Source organism: Lissotriton vulgaris, chromosome 9, assembly GCF_964263255.1.
Source record: "Lissotriton vulgaris chromosome 9, aLisVul1.2, whole genome shotgun sequence".
Taxonomy (NCBI): domain Eukaryota; kingdom Metazoa; phylum Chordata; class Amphibia; order Caudata; family Salamandridae; genus Lissotriton; species Lissotriton vulgaris.
In genome coordinates, this window is record NC_141697.1 from 1144322955 (window position 1) to 1144348498 (window position 25544).

Here is a 25544-nt window from a genome sequence, read left to right on the forward strand (position 1 = left end):
TCCAAATTTAACGAAAACAAAAGTTGTCTCCTTTTCAGGTAGGAAACAAAGTGCTAAGTGTTGTTGGAGGCTCGGTGGAGGAAAAGTAGAAGAGGTTGACGAATACACCTATCTCGGTAGGATCCTCTCAAAGAATTTAAAAAATACAAAGCAGATAAACAACTTAAAAAGGAAATCTGAACTACATGCCGGGGCCCTCTCCAGACTCTATTCTGCTACAGGGAACAGGCATTTTTCTTCACTGCTAAAAATATACAGAGTAAAGATCCCCCCTGTTTTATCTTACGCTACGGAGGATATCCATATAAAACAGTGGGCTTATATGGACCAAAAAGAAGGAAAAATCCTGAAAAAAATCCTGAAGGTCTCAGATTCCACTCCGGTCCAAGCTCTACGATTAGAATTTTCAATCACAAGTTCCTATGCTACAGCTGTTGCTAATGTTATCAGGTGGGCCTATAATCTCCTCCACGCAAAAGAAGGAACACTAAGATCCCTACTTAAAATCGAGACTTTCGAACTAGATGCTTCAAAGCAAACATTCTTCGGGAATATGACTGCTGTATTCCAAATGGCCAAAATTATTGCTCACCTGGTCAGCCTCGCAATTGAAACTTTTCTTAAAATGTTTTATCCCTAAACTGAGTTTTGAACTTGACTTTGCGCACTGTAACAAATTATCTACTTACAAACCCTTTGTTGAAACATTGGAGTACAAGCATGTACAGCCATATATAGGGTTTTCCCTCACACATGGAGCAAGGAGGGCGATTACAATGCTGCGATTAGGCATCCTACCTGTGTTAACCTTTACATCAAGATGGTCACCCGGTGGATCCCCTTTATGTACTCTTTGTCAAGGGGGTGACCAGAACATTGAGCACCTATTATTTGCATGCCCTAGCTCTAATGTAGTAACTGCACGGTCAAGATATCTTGATCCCATCTACCGTAAAATGTAGAATTTCATCGGTAAATGAACTATTATCAGTGTGCAAACAACCACCTAATGAACTTGTATGTTATAATTTTTATAAATTTTTAAAATCCTTTTTAACATTATATTAATTCGTGATGAACTTTCGCTTTATAAATTGTTTTATGTTATATTTGTGGTCCTCAGTTGAGTACCGAAACAAATAAAAACTTTTTGACTTTTTTTTTACTTTGACTATATATATCTATATATATATATATACCTTCGTCCATTCTTGGGGCACTTTGAAGATTCTCCTTTTTAGCACCCTGAAGAAGTCCCATCTTGGGACGAAACGCGTTGGCTGTATTGTGCTCCACTATTCTAATAATAAAAAGAGATCTAACCGAGAAACTTCTACTCCTGTGACTTTTTGGAATCTGAACTCAATATTTATTTTGATTGAGTTACATGTTGTGGTGTACCTGTGCTTCTATGTTTAACTGAATGAGTTCCCGAGGGAACAGACATTGTGACAGTGGGTGCTATTTGGTTTGCACACGGACCCCTGTTAAATCCGGAGGGGTAATATTAGTATTGGGGGTACTTTATGTTAGGTGCTGACTCTGAGAAGGTCCCACTGTTAGGTCTAGTTTTGTTTGGAACGCTCCACCCTCTTATTAACTGGATCTGAAAGACCCACGTCCTCAGTGAAAAGGGAAGGTTTGCCTATTAAATTTGTTAATAAAGGCTTTACAACCATAGACTGGGGAAGAGCTGTCTCACCGGTAACCAACGGGCAAAGTCTCCCCATAAATCTGGGTACAAGAAACTAGTTCCATACCTTACCTTATCAGGAAATTAGTGTTTCCATGTAATTCGGGTCCACATGTGAGTATATTATCTGTATGGAATAATAAGATCACCTTATATTAAGTGTCCATGCAACATGCACTCCAATACAGACTTTCCATGTTTCAAGTGCATACCTTTTAAATCCGTATCTATATTTTAGTTCCTCTGACTGCAAATCTACCTCCACGTGCAACATACCTAATTAAATAGGCATATACACTTCCATATGCAGAATAACCAAACATACTGACTATGCAAAATGATTAATTTGCAAGTCAAAGCTAAGCAGCTGTGCCTCAGGCTAGCACGTATACATCACATGCCACAATAACATGAGCAGCAATTACCAATGCCTAGCTTGTGTACACCTCATCCAAAAGACCATTTTAGATACGGCTGAGGTATCAGCAGTTTATCTGCTGCCAGTATATTGTCTTCTGTGACCCACAAGTGATAAAATAACCAACAAAATAACCATCATCTAACTCATCCCAGTTGTCCAAATGTATCTACAGTATCGCAAGATTCAAGAAAATTGCACAAAGCAACACACCGATCGTTATTATCTATTGTAAAAAGTCCAGGACTTCCTCAATGCAAATATTTGAAAACATCCTGCAAATCTCAAATGGGTCTAAGTTTTCACCATAAAAGGCAGAAGAGAGCTGCTACATTATAGTGGCTGCCTGGAAATCTCAATGCTAGCAGGTGGGGGTTCCGTTGGTTCACATCTGCTAACCACAAGACAGCGTGGGTCAACGCTTCACTGTCCCGATGGGAAAGCTGTGAGTGTTCCCAGGGAAATTGACCGGAGTGAGGGATATCCCAAGAGCGTAGCAGCAGAAATTATCACTCTATATGAATGTCCAGTTATTACAGTTGTCAGAGCAGTACTGGGGAGAAAGAGGCAGCTTGTAAACAGAAAACTTAGGTCACAGCCGCGATACTCAAGTCAGCATCTTGAAGTTTCTAGACTCGTTGAGTTGCATGAATATTTGTTAAATATACCCCAAAGTCTTTAGGATAATTATGCCTTACATACATTTCCTTCTCAAATGATTCCATCATCAACTGAATAAAGTAAGAATTTAAAAAGGAGAGGAGAGGAGAGAAAAGAGAGGAGAGAAAAGAGAGGAGAGGAGAGGAGAGGAAAAATAAATAAAGAAAAGAGATGATGACTGATATGCTACATACATGGGTATACAGTATACCCATGTATGTAGTATATCAGTCATCATCTCTTTTCTTTATTTATTTTAAATACTGAATGCTGGCTTGAAAATAAATTCTGTGGAAAATAAAAAACACAATCATTTTGTATTGTACCTATGCAAATTCTGATGCCAGGGATCACAAAGGCAGTGTCTGGTTTAGCAAAATAAACAAAAAGTGTCCCACCTGTGATCTCTGGCATCCCTTAAATGATATCCATGCTCTAAGGGTATATCAATAGTGGCAGCCCATCCACTGTAGGGCCACCAACTTTCATGCATCAGGACATCTGCCCACTTTAGGGAAGACCTCCTGATTTCTATTTTTTTTGCTTGGATAAGCCATGCGGGCATGTGGACATGAGGAGAACAAAATCAAAAATGCAACAACCATATAATAGAGTGTGGGTTCTTAAACGTCAACAGCTTAGTGAAGTAATCAAACATAATCCCCCACTAGTCATATGGACTTTTGACTGTCAACAGCCGAGAGCAGTGTGGCGCTGGCAGCGGAGCCGGCGGAGCTGCTGCACTGGGAGCTGGGAGCGGATGCAGTGTGCCGGTGCCTTCGGTCGCCAGCCGCCGTGGGCTCGGTGGCGGAGATTTGCCACGATTTGCCGCAGATTCGCAGGTACCGCACTGCTGCGGCACTGCGAGAGTCTTCTGTAAAAGCGGGAGCTGGTGCAGTCAGGAGCAGCCTGCAGCCAGGAGCCAGAGAGAGGGGGCGGAAAGAGACCACGGACCACGGACACAGAGCTACTTCCTTCCTTCAGAAAAGGTAATTGAATTGACTACAAAATAAACATTGACAATGTAAATGGCGTGGCAGTGATTCACAAAGAAACTATTCAGATGATCGTCATGTCCTGGAAATTACTTGGTGCTTCGCTTTATTGGTGGGAAGCCATACTTTGAACACTTCCCTCGTCAAAACTTTTCCTTATCTGGGGTTACGTTATATGACTGGCCAGAGACTAACACGATTTTTAAAGGTCCTTCAATTCCGTCTTCCTAAAGAATAGGATATTAGCATTTCGGATAATCCAAAACTCTATTGACCTACATTCATTCACACGAAAAGATATTATACTGGCAGAGTATAGAGCAATCTTCGTGTGATTCATCTATTACCCTGCCACTTGCAGTGGTTTTTGCACCATTGAAACAGCGCCACTGGGGAGACAGGAGAGAGGGTGCCGGCGGGACTCCCAGGACCAGGAGTCTCCGCACAGCGGACTATCGCGCTCCTCCCCCGGACATTGCCTGCCTATATCCCTGGATACACCCACCGCTATGTGGGACGCGCACAGGCGCGCGCCGGGCGAAGCCCGTTTGAGCCCGTCCGAGACCGGCAGAGGCTGTGCTGGGCCCCCCTCTAAGCAACAACCAGCAGAAAAGTTACACCTACGTCTGTCGCAACCCCACGGTTGGCTATTAGTACCGTTTGCGATATGTCATCGCATACTGGCACAGGAGGGCGGGTCGCAGGGACTCGTGACCAATTCATCATCAGGGCTACCTCAGTTCTGGAACACAAAATCGCGTTAACGGAATGCCGGCTCTCGATGGACCCTGTGTTCCAAAAAAGATCATCATTGGAGCCCATTCAGAATATAAGATCTCCAGAAAAACAAGGGAATGTCGATGAGACGACTATCCACGGGGAAGAATTATAAGGGTCACAAACTCCACTTCCATCAGCACCTCGAACCCAGCAGGACCAGTGGGTACTTCCGCCCAATAAGTCAGCAACAGGCAGAGTCATAGCCCCGGAGGAGCACCACACCTTAGTCGACCGTTTAAGGGGGCAACGGCAAAAAGAAAGCATGGAGGGGGCCGCCATGGAATGCAACAGAAAGGGAAGATGGCTAAGAATGTCCCGCAAGGCAGGCAAAGTGAGAGCCCATCGGAGGACCCTGTTACAGCAAGTATACCTCAGGGGGAACAGTCAGGTGGAACAGTACCAAATAGTGTTGACTCAGCCGATGTAGCAGGCCCATTTTTATCTCCAGGAATCATCACGCACCTGATGCCTTTTGGGAATAGACTGAAAGCTATCGAACAGAGACTTGGGAAGGCTGAGGGAGACATAATGTGTACTTTGGGCAGAATAGAGGGAAAGATAGAAAAGAGTAAGCATAGGAAGTCCACAGAACGGGAGGGTGAAAATGAAGGCGCAGAGACCCCAATTACTATTGCTAGCCCAAGATCAGATCATCTAGTGTAAAATTCGCCAAGTGATACCCCCAGGGGGAGCATTGAGAGATAATGCGACAACAGTCCCTGAAAGGGCACATGGGGCACCAATCAGTGAAGGGAAGGAAAGGAATACGATAAATATCGTGCAGCCCCATTTAGATCTACCCCCAGACTGTGCACCCTATGTTGTGGTCCTGACGGGGGTCCATGGGTTGAAAGTAGAAGGAGAGGAATCATATGACCAACTTAAAAATAAGACAACCCACTGGTTTAATCAAAACAGACCCTTTCCCCGATATGCCTATTGTAAGATCCTCTTCATAAGAGGAATTAGTTGGGTTGGAAATAGGCAAAAAGATACAGTGGGGGACTGTATTGTAGTGAACTTTAAGGACCCCAAAGTAGCAAGGTATGTCACCCAGGATCCCCCTATGTGCAGGCAATCGAATATAGAGGCATATGATTTAAGTCACTTATATAACCCTGGGAAAAAAGCGCACCTGGGAGGGTTTCGGGAGGAAGAGAGAGGGTGGAGGGAGCGGCCACGCAGAGGGTGGAGACTGAGTTACAGTGAGATGCGCAAGGGCTGGGCAACTTCTGACCCGGGGGCACATACCCTTGAAAATCAGGTCACCAGTTTGAGGGATAGATTTGCGCTCCCGTTGTATAACAACTATGCACCGTTGGGGGGGGGGGGGCAGACTCCTTAGCGATATAGATTGACTACCCAAAGGGAAAACAGGTAAGGCAAGGGAATCAAAAGCAAGGAAACAAGTAGAGGAGGCCCTAGATGGGGTACACCCAAATATGAGCAATCTGGCAGAAGGCAATGTACATCAAATTAGCCCAAGGATTAAACAGACTGAGCCAGCTCCAATCGCCGGACTCCTTAATAGCGGTCAGGGGAGTTTCTTTGAATTAGTGTCTTGGAACGTGGCGGTTCTTTCCGCCAAATTCCAAAATCCAGAGTGGTTGGAATATGTTAATAGATTCAAGGTAATCTGTTTACAGGAAACGTGGGAAGTGGAACCATCCAAGTTTAACCTGGTTGGCTTTCAAATCCTTTAGTACCCCAACAGTATGATCCAGGGCAGGAAGGGCCATGGGTGGCCTACTTATATGGGTTAATTTGGAGGGTAGTTGGAAGGACTTAACATGGAACTCTGACTCTATGATTGCTGTTCAGTATAAATGCAAAGACCTTAATTTAATCCTAGTCAATTTCTATAACGCAGGAGGCAGTAGAACCAGAGAGCTGGAGGAAAAATTAGGGTCACAGAGAGAGCGGGACACAGGCGGCATGGCCTCACTGATTTTAATAGGAGGGGATTTTAACTGTCATCTGTGTCCAAACCTGATACCACTCACGAACACATGGGCATCTTGTAATGTAGAAGAAGGAGCCCATTTTTATCACACTGCGTAAGGAAGGGAACTGAGCAAGGCACTGAATAGCCATAACCTGGAACATACGATGTATCTGTTATCTATTACACCTAATAAGCAGGTCAACCCCACCTTTAAAGTAGGAGGACATGGCTCATTTATTGATTTTATACTTGCTTCCCAGCTGCTGAAACAGAGATTCCTGGGCTTTACTAGAGAGTGTAGTGCTTTTAGTGACCACAATCCACTAACAGTGACTGTGGCAGGGTCATGTGTTAGAAAGGAATCGAGGAGGGTGGCAGATGATATCTGGGTGAGGGCTACAGATCAAGGGCGGCACCTAAAATGGTCCAAGATCAATGGCGAAAACTTCTACAAATTACTCCTAGGAGAGGGAAAACAGCAAATAGAGGTATGCCTAACCCAGAGGTTAATGGACCCAGGATTGTAGATGCGTTTGAAGAGATAGGGCGGCTAGTAGATAGCCTACTACATGAGAAGGTGAGCATTAAGAAGGGAAACAAGCCTAAATGGTTCGACAGAGGGTGTTCCCTAGCCCATAGGAACCTTAAAATGGCTCTTAGAAATAAGCCAAGAGATAAGCAAAGGGTCATTGATTGTAGGCTAACTTATAAGGCGCCGGAAAACCATGCTTAAAACACAAACGTAGGAAGATCTCAGAGAAGCGGCCGAAAGAAGAGACCTTTCCTCCTTTTGGTCGATAGTCAATAGGCCCTGTTTTAAGGATGCCAATAGCCTACAAATAGCATCTAATGTTCTCCCAGAACAATGGGTAGAACACTATAGTTGACTATATAACAGGGGGACCAGTGAGAATGTGGAGCTCGAGCAGAATGTGGGGGGTCACAGAGGTGCCCGAATTTATCCTAGAGGAAATCGCAGGGGTATCAAGGGCCTGACAAGGAACAAGGCCCCAGGCCCTGATGGGATCCCGCCGGACCTTTTTTTGAGCAATGTAGAACTGTGGGGTCCAGTCCTTACTAGAGTAATAAATACTGCTTTATCGTCAGGGCTACCCCGCTCATGGTCAACGGCCACAATAGTGCCCATTTTTAAAAAAGGGAGTAGGGATTCGGCCCAGTGTTACCGCACGATATCATTGATAGATGTAACAGCCAAAGTACTAGGTAGGGCCATTCTAAACCGTTTGATGAGTTGGGAAGAAGAACACCATATTCTCACTGATGTTCAGTATGGTTTTTGGGCAAGTAGATCCACAACTGATCAGTATTTAAATCTCTACCTATTGGTGACCAAATACACAGCAGCTAGCAAAGAAAAGATATATTTACTCCAGGGAGTGCAACAGTAGTGTAAGTGTTGGATAGTGTAGGGGTTAAAATTACTATTCTAACTCCAGGGGGTGCAACAGTAGGGTAAGTGTTGGATAGTGTAGGGGTAAAAATTACTATTCTAACTCCAGGGGGTGCAACAGTAGGGTAAGTGTTGGATAGTGTAAGGGTACTATGTGTTGTAATGCTATGCGTTGTAATGGTATGCGTTGTAATGACTGCGTTGTAATGGCATGCGTTGTAGTGGTGTGCGTTGTAGTGTCATGCATTGTAATGGTTGCGTTGTAAATGCATGCGTTGTAATTGATGTTGCGTTGTAAAAGTTTTGTTGTAATGGTAGTGCGTTGTAAAAGTTGCGTTGTAAAGGTTGTTTCCCGTCAGCATTTGATGAACCAGATTGAACACTCAATGGAAAGATTCTGAATATTCAAACCTTTACCGTAACACTCTGGGAAGGGTAAACCAGCAGAGTTGAGAAGAGGTCTTCTCTCAGCAAATTCAAGATAAGGTCTGGTCTACTATTCTTAAGAGCATACAATAAAAAAATGAAAGACGCTTCCAGAAGGCTTCTCCTTATCATCTAGCACTCTAGTTCCATTCCTAGTTTCCCAGCTTCCATCAAAAAACCAATTATCTGGATGACCTTGGATGAAACATCAGCCTGGTCTTCCTGGTACAGGATGGGATCTCCCACTGTCCCAAACTCCATATCTAAAGTAAAAATTAAATTAAAGGATCAGTGAGGTCTGCTTGTCTAATGCAATGAATAATTAACCTATTGTAAGCTAACAAGGACATAGAAAAGACCCCCGCAAATAAAGGGGAAAACAAGACACTTGAAAAACATTTCTTAAAAATGCAACAGGTGCCTTGAGCCTGGTTACAGATGAGGCCAACATTAGATTTAAACAGATTCTAAGTGAATACAGTTATCATAAGGGATATTATCAAATTACATTTTAAAGGAAGCCTACATTCCTTTAATTGTGATTATATTTATTATAATTCAGATCAATATGCAAGTGGCTTTCATGAAAAGGAGCATATAGCCACTTACTACAAATAATTTATAAAACGCACATATTTGATGCAGTTTAACACGTTATGCATATATGTTAGATATGAAAGGGGTGGGTAGTACATTATTCTGCTCCACCTATGTACTTTGGAAGAGCTCACTACAAATCATGGTCACTTTTTTTCAGCCCACATGTGTTGAGGCTTAAGTCTGACAATCAAAGAAATGTTGAGGTGACCCCAAAACATTGGGGCTAACCTGACATTCAGCTTTGCTAAAAGTGCTTACTTTGCACTAGCAGAAGGACTTTCAACAAAATTCTCTTCACTGACAATGGATGCCTAGCCAACTCTAAATTAATACTGTGCACATTTTTTAGGTGAATGTAATGTTGGGCAAATTCCAATCATCCAAGTCTTCAAGTAATGCTCAGACATGGTAGACTGGCTCAGGGAAATTTGTAGCTACAGTCACAGGTTGATTTTAAAAGGTGCCTGGAAAATACATTGAGAAGCTGTTTTTTTGGTGTCTTTTGTTCTTTATGGGATGCTTCACAAACTATTATGACACAGATGACTGTCGAAGTGCATTTCACACAATGCTCATATTTCTTTTTTGAATATGCATATTTCATGGAGTATTGAAAAGAAGAAAAGTCTGTGTTCTTCTACTTCCACACGGGTAAGGGATATAACATTCTTAGGACAATAAGGCCAACAATATATGTATTCAAGTGTGAAACACCATAGTAGCTGCAGATCTCATTTCATGAACTGGAGTCATTTTAGAGCTAAACCATCCTCATAAACCATAGTTTTCATTGCTATGAGTAGAATGCAGAATTTATATCCAAGTTCCTGGGCCTGAGAAGAGGAATTCAGTGATGATGATAGCAGCTGTAAGCTACGTCAAAATGTAAAGCTTTAACCATTACCAAAATATCCCAAACCACAAAAAATAATCTTTCCTTTTGTGAGTTCTGTACCATAGCTGTGTTATGCACCGATGATTAGGCAATGATGGAGTATTGGCGGTGCAGACCAGATTGAAAGTACCTACAAAATCATCAATAAATAACCATATACAAGTAAAATCCTCTATTTTACAACTCAGTCTGATTCACAACTAATGAATCGTTCATAGAATTATCAATACTAGTCGATGATCTACCTAGAAGAAGTGCTTCCATTGATACAATTTAATTTTATGATTAACTTCAGTTAGAAGTGTACAATGTTTCTGACCAATTACAATGCTTTGATTGTTTGATTATAGCATGGAGATCTCATTTGTGAAAAGGAGTTTTGTAATCAAAGCAGATGGAAAAGTTACAATTAACCTTTCATATGTGCGGTCTGGAAAGCAACACCTTCGATTGCATTTGACAGATGTTCACCAATTCTCAAACATAGTTACTGGTCTGCTTGGTAAGTACTAAGCATTAAATGTTGTGGTTTACTGAAACCTATTTTTTATTATGACAAACAACAAAAACATTCATGCTGAAGTGGACTTGCACTTGTGCTCATAAGAAGTACTAACTTTAGATAACTTGAACACCAAATATACTGTATCTTATGAATGTGATGTATAGCAGGGATGTCAGAAAGTGTCCATCTGTATTGCAAAATGTTCTGCAAAAGCTGCCATCCAGACATAATTTGCTAGCAGGGAGTAAGGAGGTAGCATTGGGTATATCCTACTTCGTCCAAGAGGTGGAAGAAACATCTCTTTCAGAGGTCTGGTGTCAACCATTTCAGAGATGTAGAAGACCATGTAATAAGATGTAAATATCTTGGTTAGATCCACTAGGTGTTCCCTGACTTTCAGATTACCAATATATGTCCCTGTCATCCCCTTAAGGTTCACCGCTAGCAGTTTACTAGACTTTTCCCCTTGCTCACAATTAATTTGTCCTAATTTCACTAGGGGTTTCTGTGCTTTATCTGTAGAGATGGAATTGATTTCTATCTTGGAAGACTTGAACCGTTGTTTTATACTTCTGAAGACTCAGTATTGTGACACAGTCTGTACTCTCTAACTTCGTTCTGCGATTGTGCAGCCAAGAATTCCAGTTGAGAAGGATTTGAGTCCAGCAATACGAGCCACTCCACATGGCTTCGCCCATTGTGCACATCATTTGTGCGGACAGAGTGGAGCCTACATTTTCCATCAAATAAATATGGAAATGCAAACACAGTGTTTGTTTATCTCAGGGGTCCCTGCAAGAGGTGGCAATAATGATCATTTAACAGGGGGTGGCATAGCATGCTCTAATTTCATGAACTGCGGAATCAGGCCATGCCCATAACCCAACTGTTGAGGTTGTTGCACCGGAAGACATCGGTAAAGGCAGACCCTGCACCAGAATGTCAATTCCTGAAAAGTTTCCAGTTGGGGAGGATGGTAAGGTATGGTTCGTAGTTGGTAGTCTCTCCTGGGAACACCATGATCAGGAAGCAACATAGCGCAAGAGGCTGAGTACAGAGCAAAACCCAGGCTTATGCAGTCATCTTGAAAACAATATGTTATAACTTGACAAGTTACATGGCATCAACAGGACTCCCAGGTTTGCGTGAAGAGGTACCTTCAGCGCCATTATGCCCATGGAAACAGATCCCCTACATGATAGAGAATGTTGCTTATAGGGCCATAGATATTTGACCAGAAGAGAGCAACATGTTGATAGCATCGTGCAGAAAAGGTGCCATGTTAGCAAGTCACAAATAATGGAAGACTGCATTTGAGAGAGGATTAGTGGCTGCCTGAAAGCAGATCTGGACATGACCCCATCCTACAGAATCACCTTGATGATCTGATTCAATCCAGTCCTATCTGAAGAAGTCTAACCTGTTGCAAGCCCGGACTATGGGACATGATCTAAGGTAGGATTTGTACATAGCGTAACATTCACTAAAGTATAATGATGATTTAACGCAGTAAATATAACTACAGACAAAAAAGAGAAGCAGCTTAAAAAATGGCTTTTTGAATGTTAAATCTGAGTGAAGAGACACATGTAAAGGTGTTCCAAACTATTGCAATGGACTAACCTGTTCACTAAACTTTAACTGAGTCCCTAAAGCTTTTTTTTCTTAATTTTGGTCAGAGTGCCAGAAACATTTTCCTCTTTATGTTTGTGCCATGGGAGAAGTCTGCAGAAGGATGTATAGGATCATCACCCAGCTTGGACAGGCCATTCTTCATTACTGTTTGTAGTATGAGCCACACGTTTTGGCATCTGGAGAGGAATTCCCAGCAGTTTTGTAATTAAATTCACCAGGAACCTAATGGTGTCTTCGCTCTCTGCCTTCTCTGGAATTCTGTAAAGGCAGGTGTTGTCACACTTGCAATAATCTTCCAATGCAGCAACCTTTGAATTTAGAAGCACAGAAATCAGCTCCAACATGGCACTAGCCAATAGAACTCCCTTGGGGATAGCCATCTTGTCAAAACTTCACTCAGTCTCTGAACAAAATTACTTTAAAGATGAAAGTGACAGGAAAAGCAGCACATGTGAATAATATAAAGAATGTTCTTTTTTGTTATTTTAATACTTTTGGTTACTATTGTCAGTGTGCTAGCTTATCCTAAAATACAGATCATGGGGCATGCCATCGGCTAGGACCAGGAGCGTAGTAGTCCTTATACAGACTCTGCTGCACCCCGGCTACAGTAGGCACTATTTCGATTTCACTGAGTTTGATTGCAGATGCTCAAATATTCTTGTAAGAAGGACAGACAAAGCTAACTGTATATAAAGAATTAATAGGAAGATTAGATGGGAAATGTCATACGTAAATTTTGCAGCAAAGCATACAAATCATAAGTATAGAATAAGTATAGTTCAAGTTAATTCTGGTATATACCCACCTCTAAAGGCAGAGGAAATAGTCTCCCCAATACCGTAAACCACATGTCCTTTTATAGGACTATAGACAAAGACATTCATACAATGTACACAAATACATGATTCTCAGGATATGAACGAATATGGAACAAGTATGAAGAAACATTTTACTACAGAATACATAAGAAGATTCTCTCATGATGGTAATACATTGAATTTTTAGTCATTCTCACATTTTATTCAAGTACATTCTGCAGCAATAGCCTGGGACAGTTGGGATGTCCTTGGTTGGGTACAGTGAGAAAAAGGTCTCTGTCAACATTCGCTCCTCCCCTCCGCGGCCAAAGTAACTGAGAGACTTGTGAACGCCCAACTGACCACCTTCCACGAAGCGAACTCCATCATGGATGCCCCCCAGTCTGGATTCCACAGAAACAACAGCACCGAGACCGCCCTCCTTGCCACCACTGACGACATGTGCATGCTATTCGATCGGGGACACACTTCGGCCCTCATCCTTCTGGACCTCTCCGCAGACCTCAATACTGTCTTACACCCCATACTTGCAGCCAGACTTCACTACGCAGGGATACAAGGAATTGCCCTCTACTGGATTTAATCCTTTCTCACCAGCAGAACCCAGAGGATCAGACTCCCTCCCTTCCTCTCAGAACCCACCGAAATCAACTGCAGAGTACCCCAAGGATCATCTCTCAGCCCCACGCTCTTCAACATCTACATGGCCCCCCTCGCCACCATCGTCAGATGGCATGGGCTCAGCATTATATCCTACACTGATGACACCCAGCTCATCCTCTCACTCACGAAGAAGCCTGAAGACACCAGACTCTGTTTCCAGGAAGGAATGAAGAATGTGGCAGTCTGGATGAAGGACAGCTGTCTGAAGCTAAACTCTGAGAAGACTGAGTTCCTCATCCATGGATCCTGCGCCTGGGACAAAACCTGGTGGCCCGCCACCCTCAGGAGCCCGCCCACCCCCACAGACCACGCACAAAACCTCAGAATCATCCACGACTCCTCCCTCTCCATGAACCGCCAGATCAACGCCGTCGCCTCCACCAGTTTCAACTGCCTCCGCATACTCTGTATTTCTTCCAAATGGACACCCCTGACTGCAGAAGAACCGTCCCCCACGCACTGAAAACCATCAGACTGGGCTACAGCAATGCCCTATACGCCAGCATCAACAGAACCCTTCTACATAAACTCCAAACCATCCAGAATGCCACAGCCAGACTCATCCTCGGGACTCCCCGTCACAAACATCTGACCCAACACCTATGAGACCTCCACTGGCTCCCCGTTGAGAAGAGAGTCACCTTCACACTCCACACCCATGCCTACAAATCACTCAACAACATCGGACCCAAATACCTCAATGAGAGATTATCCTTCCACGTACCCAAGTGAAACCTCCGCTCTGCCAAACTTGCCCTGGCAGAAGTCCCAGGCATCCGCAGAAACAGAACAGGCGGGAGAGCCTTCTTCCACATCACAGCCACGACCTGGAATGAGCGCCCGGTGAACATCAGAAGTTCCCCGACCCTGCACACATTCAGGAAGAACCTCAAGACCTGGCTCTTCGACTGATTCAGAGCTGCCCCCCACCCCCAGCGCCTTGGGACCCTCACGGGTATATAGTGCGCTCTATAAATCCCTGATTGATTGATTGATTGACAACTACAGAGATGCCCACCGTGAAAAGCACACCTACAAATATTGTTTCTTCATCCAGGTAGGAAAAGCCTGTTCATTCATGGTGACAGGAACACACTCACACTTTTGTGTGTTACTTGGCTGGTTATTTCCTGCAGCATAGCCTGTTGATTCACGGTGACAGGCACACCTGATAGACATACTTGGTACTTTTGGCGCTCTCTGACAATTTTGTGCACAAGCTTCAATTTGTTTTCTTTCTTCTCGTTTTTTTTTTAACAAGACTACACCTTTCATTTCATTTTAACTTCTTACATCAGTTATGAAATGTGCTCCTCAATCCTCAATTATTATTACCACTGCTACTGTAATGCAGTTTGATCCACCCGGCAAGTTTTTACGAAACAAAGGAGGACCTCCCATTCCGTGGACCAGATGGAAGGAGGAGTTTATCACTTATTTGAAAGCAATAGATGGAGTATGAAAGTCAGCTGATAGGAAGAAAAAAAATGTCCTCCATTTCTTAGGTTCCGTAGGTCAAGTTGTTTATAGACCTTTGCCTCCTGTTAGATTGGGGGGTTATTACAATGCATATGATTAGGCCACTTTACGTATTGAGAACCGTTTTAAACCCACTTCCAGTGTTGTTCTTAATAGATTTAAATGTTATAGATGGGCTCAAAAAGAGGGAGAGAGTTATGATTAATTTCTTACAGCCCTGCGTGCTTTGTCCTTACATTGCAACTTTGGTTTGATCACTGATGAAATGATCAGGGCCCAAATTATAGTTCATGTCAGAAGTAAAAAAGTGCAAGAGCAGTTATGGATAATGGGTGATCCTAATTTAGAGACTGCTATTAGTACAGCAAAAGCCTTAGAGCAGTCAGAGAAGTGGATGAAGTCTCTCAACAAAAACGTGAACACCATTATAACTGGAGATGTTAATAGTACTACTCCTGGAACCTCTAAAAACGTTTCAAACTATACAAACAATTCCAAAGGTTTCCATTGTTTCAGATGTGGTAATCCATGATATATTGTATCTTTTCCACATAATCCGGCGTTTGGAAAAAAGTGCAGTAAGTATGGGCGGTTAGGACATTTCTCCAAGATGTGAAGAAAGGTGTTTCTACTAATTATTCCAAAGGAAAGGATTCATGTATATCTCGTTATCCACGTGATGATGATGATACACAAGGTAATTTGGAAACAGGTATTGTTGTCTCCATTTGTGGTTTCATTGATGATTCTATGGCACATAACATTGGTCCTCCTAAATGTCTAGTGCACATTTTGGGCAGACAGCTTGAATTAATGGCAGACTCTGGATCGCCTTGGACCATAATTACTAGGGAATATTGCATCAAGTCTTTTGGTGATTTAATAGACTTAGATACCCTCGGTGAGTCTGATATAATTGCCCCGAGTTGTGATGGATCCAAAATTGACTTCAAAGGTTCTAAAGAATTACTAATCGAATTCAAAAAAAGAACAGCTCTTATTAAGGTATATGTAGTTGTTAGGGAGTAAATGTCTTAGGATGGGGTGATCAAGCCAAACCTGGCATGATTTTGAATCCTAGGAAGAAGTAACCTGTGTCCATTCTTACTGAGTGTTCCACCAGTACTGATTTTACGGAGCTCTATCTCAAAATGTTTTTTCTGATAAACTTGGAAGACTGATTGGATTCAGCCACAAAATTAAAGTCAAAGAAGGTTCGGTACCGATTAAGCAAAAACTTAGAGGTGTTCCTATCATCATGAGAGAAGAATTAAAGGGTATGTTGGTTGACATGATTGAAGGCTGTATCATCGGAGAGATCGAGTCATCTGAGTGGGTTTTTCCCATTGTTTCAGCCCGTAAACCTGATAAGAGTTTGAGACTCTGTGTTGACATGAGAGCATTGAATACTAATTTAGTAGTTGATTGTCATCCCCTACCTAACATCAATTAGACGGTGTGTATGTTGGATGGTGCATTTATTTTCTCCACCTTTGATCCCCATTCAGCGTACCATGAAATTGAACTCACTGAAGATTCTAAACTATTTACTGCTTTTATTACACCGGTTTGTTTCGATTTAATAGAATGCCCTTTGGCTTAGCCTCAGCAGCATCCGTTTTTCAAAGGGCAACGTATCATATATTCAAAGATGTTAGCAATTTTGTTAAATGTTTACAGGATGACATTCTTAATTTTTCTAAAGACAATGAGGATCATTTTTGTCATGTCAAGGAAGTATGTGAGAGATTAGAGAAATGTGGTTTGACACTCAAAGAAGGGAAGTGTACTTTTTTTTGTAAATCTGTCGAGTACCTTGCTCATACTCTGTCTGGTGATGGGGTTGTACCCAAAAAATCCTTAGTGGATGCTATTATCAAAGCACCTTCACCTGATAATAGGGAGAAGCTCCTCTCTTTTGCTGGGTTATGTGAATACTATAGCAAATTCATACAGAATGTTGCCACTAAAATGGAACCTCTCTGAGAGTTGACCAGGAAATCCACTGAATTTGTCTGGTTAGAAAGACAAGAGACAGCTTTCCAGCAGATTAAGAATGAAATAGTTTATCCTTCCACTGTCAAATCTTTTTGCTTTAACAAAAAGTATATCATTACAGTTGATGCAAGTTTGTACGATTAGGCAGTGTGCTAAGTCAAAGTGTGGAAGACATGTGTATTGCATTTGCGTCTAGAACTCTCTCGGTAACTGAGAGAAGATATGCTGTGATTGAAAAGGAACTATTGGCTTGTATTTGGGCCATTGAACTCTTCCGCAACTATGTATGAGGTAGCAGGTTTCTGCTCAGGACCGATCACAAGCCTCTCATTGGTTTATTATCTTCTGGGGGAGGATGGAATTCCACAGCGCGCATTGCTAGGCTCACTTCTAGGTTGCAAGAATATAACTTTGAAGTGGAGTATGTTCCCGGTAAAAGCAACGTCACTGCTGACTGTTAGTCTAGGTTGGCCTGCTCTGAGAATTATGATTCTCACAATGAGCAGGAATTAAATATGGTTGCCACTATCGAAGATGTTGCTTCCAGTGAGTTTCTGGGGTTATTCAAGAGTGACTGGATGAAAGAAATTAATAATGATGCTTTGTGTCAGTTGATTAGTGAGTGCTTGAGGAAGGGTTGGCCCAAAGAGAAGTCTGTCACTTCTGAGATTGCTCCAAATTGTCAAGTCTCAGATGAGATCGAAGAAGGAGGTAATCTACTGTTCAAATGTGGCAAGATTATTCCTCCGATGACTATGCAAAATAAGATTTTACAACTTGCTCATGAGGGATATTTAGGAATGTCCTCCATGAAATGTCTCATTGGACCTAATTTTTGGTGGCCTAGCGTCGACAAAATGGTCGACAGGACGGTTAGGGAATGCTCTGGCTGCATCAATAGCGATAAAATGCTTAGAGTTTTTTCTGTCCCCCTTCAAGCCCGTAACTTCGCCCGAATCTCCCTGGCAAAAAGTGGCTTTTGATATTTCCAGCCCTTTCATTTGGTTACCTTCTGATCACCTTTTGCTCTAGTATTAGTGGACTGTCACTCTAAATGGTCGGAAGTCAAGTGTGTAGCCAATGCCACATCTCAGGTTGTTATTACATTTTTCAAGGACATTTTTGCTCTAGAAGTTTCTCCGGAAGTTTTAATTACGGACAATGGTGTGCAATTCACATCACAGGAAATGGAGGAGTTTTTCTGTAAATGTGGTATCAGACATGTAACCACTTCCCTTTACGAGCCTAGGGAAAATGGGCGAGTTGAACGGTTCAACTGAGTTCTTAAGGAGGGAATTGAGTTGGCTAATAAGTCCAGTGGACCTTGGAGGGAAGTGTTGAGGAAACAATTGTGGATGTATCGCATCACGCCTCACTCTGTCACTGGGGTGAGTCCCTTTAAACTTTTGAAAGGAAGGGAACCATTATCAGATATTTGTCCTTGCTGGATAAAGAATACTAGTAAAACCATTGATGACATTGAGTTAGATGTTATTGCAAGACTTGTGAAAGATAAGCAAGATAAAATGAAAGAGCTGTTTGATGAAAAAATGAATGCGAGAATTCCTGATTTTGCTGTTGGTGATTTGGTTAGAATCAGGAAACCTGGTTTCATGGTGAAAGGTGATTCCAAATTCGGCCATCCTATTAAGGTTGTTAAGGTTTGCAAATACAGTGTTGTTACACAAGATGGCAAAGTGTGGAATGTGAGAAGAGTTGTCAAATGCAGATTCTCAGAGCATAGTAAGGTCTCTCAGAGCATAGTAAGGTCTGTAAGAGCAAGACTGTGTTGAATAACTGTACAGAATCCAAGGGTGGTCAAACCAAGTGTGGTCAAACTGTGGCCTCCAGAGTCGAAGTGAACAATAGAACTAGGTGTTTTCCTGCAAGGTATATGTCTTGATGACTCTGAGCCAAATTAAACAATTGAAGATGTTTTTACCTGTTAGGTATGTTTCTATGTGACACATCATTTCAGTTTTTTCTTTGTTTCCTTTTGTTTTTTTCTTTCTTTTTCATTTTATATTTTTGAAGTGAGATGTGTTATATTCTTCCTGTATCTTTGTTCTGTAATTTCTTCATCACATTCATAGACCTTTGTACATGCATCATATAACTGCTGTTTTAGGTTCTGGAACCACGGAACGGCAGTTAGACGTACTGGTTTCCTGAACTGGTTGTACTGTGTCGCTCCTAAATAAATCCTTTAAATCTACTTACCTTCTGGCTACTTTGCATCTTTAGATGAGCACTAGAGGTGTCACATTTTTGAACTTCTGAATGTCTTAAAAGAGTGTGTGAACAATTCTTTTAAAGCTACTTTTTCTAGGTGAGCATATTTTGGCAGAGAAGTGAATAATGGTATGATTATTTGCCTTCAATATCTTGGTATACACGATCTCAAAGGTTTAACACCTGAGTATCTGCTAACATGAGTGCTACATGCACCAATATTACTGCGGTGGACTAGGGCAATCTGTCTGCATAATATCCAATCTATGAATTACACTCTGAAGAAATGAAAAAAAGGCACAACCATGTTCAACTGTGCGCCAAGGGAATTAAATCACTCTTTCTTCTCCAGTGACTCAGAGGTCCCTGAATAATCCAGAACACAACATTATCTGAAACCTCTTGATCAGGCCCTAGAACTAGAGTCGCCATCAACATGTTTCCAAACTCTGATGCACCCCACAACATTCACAAATGTAATTCCCTAGACACTGAGTGAAATGACTGATGGTTGTAAAATACCTTGATCTAGAAAAGGAGAAGAAATAACATACTATCACCCTAATGTAGCTGACTAGCCCAAGATGCTCACATAGATTTCCTTCCAAAGTCTGAACGACCTGGAACGTGGGCAGCTTTGGACAGTAACATTATAAAGGGCATCCATGGATGAACTTCAAGGCCAATAGAAAAGTACCACAAAAAATCATGCAAGGAAAAAGTACATAGAAACAGGCCGCTAACAGTAATTCTCACCTGAATTTCAGTGCAGCCCCAACATCATTAGAGTATACTGTCACTAGAATGCTATCACTGTACCTCAATACCACAATGCACAGGAATCAACCCCTTGGCAGTGAGGAAATGAAGAAGCAAATCAGAAACATCAGCAAGAATGACAGAGGATCATCATCAGTAGCTGAAGCATTGAAATCTGGTGTACCGGGAAACACCCAGGTGCCACCAATCAGTCCCTCTCAAGCGTTAGAAGGTACTGGGCAGCAAATACAGTCACTGTTATAAATCTAAACCAGCGTGGGAAGTGGCAAGCACCACCTCATTGACGCTTCCACTTTTCTTAGTTTCCTTCCATGTAGGAAATATGACTGACTGATTTCTAATAGGACCTCTAGTATCAGCAGTCCTGGCCCTTGCAACATGAAGCAGAGACTAGTGATGTAACAGTGAAAATGGAAATTAGAAAGAGTCGTTTTAAACTCAAGGACCTCAAGTATACAACATTCAAAACAAGATAAGCAGTTTCTATCTGTGTTAAGCATGGTCTGGGCCAGCACCAAACTGAATGCTGAGGGTGAGCCCACTGCATGTGTGCAGATCTTAGGACAGAGGGTCGGCCTAATGTATTGGTACAAGGAAGCGGGAACAAGATGGTTTACTCTAAGACCAGCAGATGTTTTGTAATCAGTCTCTGACCAAGCTTACGCTCCAAATTACCCACAATTCAAAGAAGTTTTCACAGCCACAAAAAAGTTTTATTCCCAGTTTTTCAAACATAACTTAACATAACATACCAAAATAACATAACTAAAAATAATTATCAGAGTTGTTGGGAGAGCATAGCGATTTGTATAAAAAACAGACTTCATGCACATAACATGATAAGTCCCCTCAATCTTGCATCTCAGTACATTTAATTGTACTGATGTTCAGAAGTGTGGTTCTCAATAAACCTTAAAAACTGAGAGTAAAGTTTGAATTGAATGTTGTTAGGTGGCTGGGTTTTACAGATTGTATTAGCAACCTTACACTTTCCTCAAATTCAGAATCATATTGCATCATTTCCAAAAATCATATTCAGATAATTCTGTTTTTTCCTTATCAAGGTCGATTCTACGTTAACACAAGTTTTGTGTCAAGTTTGGGAGAAAAGCCGACTGCGACGGAAAAACTTCTGTCGGTTGATGGGCAAGAAATGAAAGCAACCAAGTAAGAGCACATGATTCTAAAACAGAGCACATTATAGAGAGTGTACCATAGTAGCCAAAGGTTCTTTGGTCCAGTCAGGGCTCAACTATGAACATCAATGTCTGCAGAACAAGTTCAATTACAATGCCCCCATGATGTATTTGGATTGGTTTGCCTTTTCAATGTGGTTAGGCTATGAGCTCTTAGTCAATCAAACAATCAATCAATCAATCAAGGTTTATAAAGTGCGGCTACTCACCCGCGAGGGTCTCCAGGTGCTGTGAGGGGGTGCACAGCGGGTCAAACTAAGTGCTGGCATCATATGAAGAGCCAGGTCTGAAATGAAATGAAATGAAATGAAAATGGATTTTGTAAAGCGCAGATAGCTGCCCTGGGGCGTCCCAGCGCTGAATGCTAACAAGTGTTCTCAGTAGGGCTGAAATGCAAAAAAAGAGAACAAACTATTTATTGAACAGAAAAGTTTTTAGATGTTTCCTAAAAGAGGTGAGGTCCGAGTTGGACCTAAGATGAAAAGGTAAACTGTTCCACAATTTGGCCGCATTCAGGGAGAAGGAACGACCTCCTGATCTAGACCGTTTGACCTTTGGCACAACAGCAAGTAAAGCGTTAGTAGACCGAAGCTGTCTGCTGGGAAGATAAGGAGTAATTAAAGGGCGACTAATCAATGGACCGGTTTCCCAAAAGGATTGGTGAGCAACACAGAGAGATTTCAAACTGATCCTATCCTTCACCGGGAGCCAGTGTAATCTTGCCAGTCCAGCTTTCACAGAGGTCCTACGGGGGATTTGGAGCAGAGTCCGAGCCGCACAGTTTTGAATTACTTGTAGCTTTTTTAGTGTAAAATCTGAGGCCCCAAGGTAAAGCGCATTTCTGAAGTCCAACCTCGAGAGAATCAGTCTTTGGACCACCATTTGTCTTGCCTCAAAAGGTAACAACGGAAGAATCTTCTTCAACATTCTAATGAGGCCAAAACAGGTGGCAGATAGTACAACGGGCTGGTGGTCAAACGTCAGGGACTTGTCCAACCAGACACCCAGGCTCTTGATGGCATCCCTGGGGACTGGGGGAGTGCCCAGGCACGCTGGCCAGATCTGGTCGATCGTAGATGGGGCTAGGTGTCCCAACATCATGACCTCTGTCTTGTCCCCATTAAGTTTGAGACAAGACAGGGTCATCCATCTACTGACCTTGATCAGGCATCCCACCAGGTCCACTGTACCCACAGGGTCTCCAGCCCGCGTGAGAGAGACCACCAGCTGGGTATCGTCCGCGTAGGTCACGATCTTAATACCATACGGACGGACGACCCCAGCCAGCGGTCTCATGTAGACGTTAAACAACGTCGGGCTTAATGAAGAACCCTGCGGGACTTCACAGTCCAAGGGCCTGCTGGTAGAGATGGTCGCTCCCTCAAAGACCTGAAATTTTCTACTGGTTAGGAATGAACAGATCCACTCCAGCGCTCCTCCTTGAATCCCAATTTCCCGGAGGCGCTACAACAAGATTGTGTGATTTACAGTATCAAAAGCGGCACTCAGATCGAGGAGGATGACTGCCACCGATCCTCCCCGATCCAAGATGCCCCTTGTTTCCTCCAGGACCGCCAATAGAGCCGACTCCGTCCCATGCTTGGGGCGGAAGCCGGTCTGCGAGGGATCAAGGAGACTGTTTTCCAGTAGTTTGCTGGCCCATGGGGAGCAGGGAGATTGGACGATAATTGCTGAAATTGTTGATGCTCATATTAGGCTTCTTAGCAAGTGCTTTCACCCTGGCTTCTTTCCACTTAGAAGGAACTATGTTGGTGGAGATTGAGGCGTTAAGTACCTTCAGCATAACCGGGAGGATGGTCTGACTGACGGTCCTTAAAAAACTAGGAGGGGCCGAATCGCTGGGGGAGCCCAATTTTACCTGGGTCATTAGAATGGCTAATAGGTCCGACTGCAGCAAAGGGAAATTCTCCAGCACTGGTGATATATTATCTATCACACCATGTTTGGAGTGGCCAGAAGTGGCTACTAGATTATTTGGTTGGGTAGTTGAAAAAGCAGAGTATATACAGTCTATTTTATTGAAAAAATAGTCTGACAACTCATTACAGCGAACTTGTAATTCATCACTGTTTAAGGGGGGCTGGTTAAGGACAGTGAGACTTTTTACTATCCTATATATTTCCTTCGAATTGGACCTAGCATCATTGATCTTTTGCGTATAGTGCTGGGATTGAGCTTTCTTAATCTCTAGCTTATAGTCCCTAATGGAATTTCTATATGCAGTTTCGAGATCTGTATAGCCCAGACGCCATTTTCTCTCCAGCCTTTTACACTTACGTTTAATCTCCCTAAGCTCTATGGTGTACATAAGGGCTGACATGGACAAGGTCTTGAGGTCCTTCCTGAATTGCGTCAGCAAGGGCGATTTTCTAAGGTGGATGGGTAGGGTGTTCTGTGTCTTGGAGACGAGGTAGGAGAAGGACATTCCTCTGGTTTTGGTCTCGCGACATCGTGGGGCAGTAGCCAGGGAAAGATGGGCGGAATGGAGGTGTTTGTTGGGTACATGGGATTTGAGGCCGTGATACAGGTATGCTGGTCCGGCGTTGTGAAGGGCCTTGTATGCTGGGTGAGGAGTTTGAAGGTTATACTTCTGTTGACTGGGAGACAGTGTAGGTCACAGAGGTGTTAAGTGATGTGGCTGCGACTGGGGATGTTGAGGGTTAGTCTTGCTGTGTCGTTCTGGACATTCTGGAGTCTTCTGAGAAGTTTCTGGGCGATGCTGGCTTAGAGTGTGTTGCCTTAGTGGAGCCTGCTGCTGATGAGGGCATGGGACGACTGTCTTCCTGGATTTGGTGGGGATCCATCTAAAGGTCTTTTGAAGCAGGAGGAGTGTGTTGAAGCAGGTGGAGGATAGGGTGTTTATCTGGCTGTCTAATGTGGGCGAGGAGTCCAGAATGATGCAGAAGTTTTGTGTCTGGTTTGTGGGGGTTGGGGGACTTCCTAGAGCAGAGGGTCACCGGGAGTTGTTCCAAGCAGAGGGGAAGGGGCCCCGGATGAAGACTTCTGTCTTGTCTGAGTTGAGCTTCAGGCAGCTGTCCTTCATCCAGGTGGTGATGGCTGTCATTCCTTCATGGAAGTTATGCCTGGTGACAGTGGGTTCTTTGGTGAGGGTGAGGATCAGTTGGGTGTCTTGGGCATAGGTGATGATGTTGAGCCACTGGTAACTGAGGATGGCTGCGAGGGTGGCCAGGTAGATATTGAAGAGGGTGGGGCTGAGGAAGAGTGGATGTCATCAGTGGCTGCAAATAGGGCGGTCTCAGTGCTATGATCACTTCAGAATCTGGATTGGGAGATGTCCTGGTCGTGGTTGGTTTCAATAAAGTTGGAGAGCTGGGCATTGATGACTTTTTTGATGACTTTGACTGCTAAGCGGAGCAGGGAGATGGGCCTGAAGTTGTTGCTCTCCTTTGGGTCCGCGGAGGGTTTATTCATGGGGGATGTTGATCTCGGCATGTTTCCAGTCATCAGCGAACATGGTGGTCTTGAGAGAGCAGTTGATGGTTCAGCATAGGTCGAGTGCGATGACCGTGGAAGATGCGGTGCGGACAGGGGTCTGAAGATGGTCCAGAGAGGATGCTTTTCATTATCTTTATGGTGTTGTCCGTGGTAAGTGGGGACCAGCTGTGCAGAGTCGGTCCGAGGCTGAGTTGGTGTTGATTGTAGTGGTTGTTGGCATGGCCGGGTGGTCCTGGGTGTCAAAGTTGTCATAAATAGTCTTGATCTTGTGGTCAAAGAAGGTGCTGAGTCTGTTGTAGAGTTCTTAGGAGGGTGGGACATTTGTGGCCATGCTGTTGGGTTTGGCGAACCCCTTGATGATGCTGAAGAGTTCTTTTCCATTGTGTGCATTGTTGGTGATTCTGTCTTGGAGGGCCTATTTCCTTGTGGTTTTGATGAGATGTTGGTGTGCAATGGTGGCTGCTTTGAAGGCGGCGTGGGCTTCCGTGGTCTGCTGAGCCATCTACAGGTGTGTCTGGACTCTTGAAGCATTGGGTGAACCAGCTTGCATTCTTGAAGTGTTGTTTGCCAGTGACTTCCTAGAGGTGATCAAAGGTGTCCGCGCAGTTTGCGATCCATTGATGGAGGTTGCTCGATGTGGTGTTGACATCTGAGGATGCCGGTGGTGATGTGTCATTGAGGAAGTTGGTGAGTTGATCTTCTGTGACTTTTTTCTAGCTTCTGTGAGGTAAACAGTGGGTGGTACCAACATGTTAACAACTTCTTGAAAGTACTTTAATCATTTTATTAAATGACGGTCAAAGAACATTTCAGTCTGACTCAGTATTTGGTGGACAGATCAAAGGCAGACAGAATGAGGGAGGACATCTGCCATCCTGCCTTCACTCTGCCTGCCAAATTTAGAGATGTTTGCCAACCCAGCAGGCTTTTCTGTA

At 43.1% G+C, this 25544-nt stretch overlaps 1 protein-coding gene across 4 annotated transcripts in view; it reads left to right on the forward strand.

Moving 5' to 3' along the window:
- Nucleotides 1-25544, forward strand: part of LOC147692932 (inter-alpha-trypsin inhibitor heavy chain H4-like) — a 563260-nt gene that overhangs the window by 529460 nt on the left and 8256 nt on the right. For all 4 annotated transcript variants that reach the window (XM_086939190.1, XM_086939191.1, XM_086939192.1 and 1 more), the window contains 2 exons: nucleotides 10174-10325; nucleotides 21001-21103. In XM_086939190.1, the coding sequence (XP_086795316.1) occupies nucleotides 10174-10325; nucleotides 21001-21103 (255 nt within the window). The remainder of the gene's footprint in view (nucleotides 1-10173; nucleotides 10326-21000; nucleotides 21104-25544) is intronic.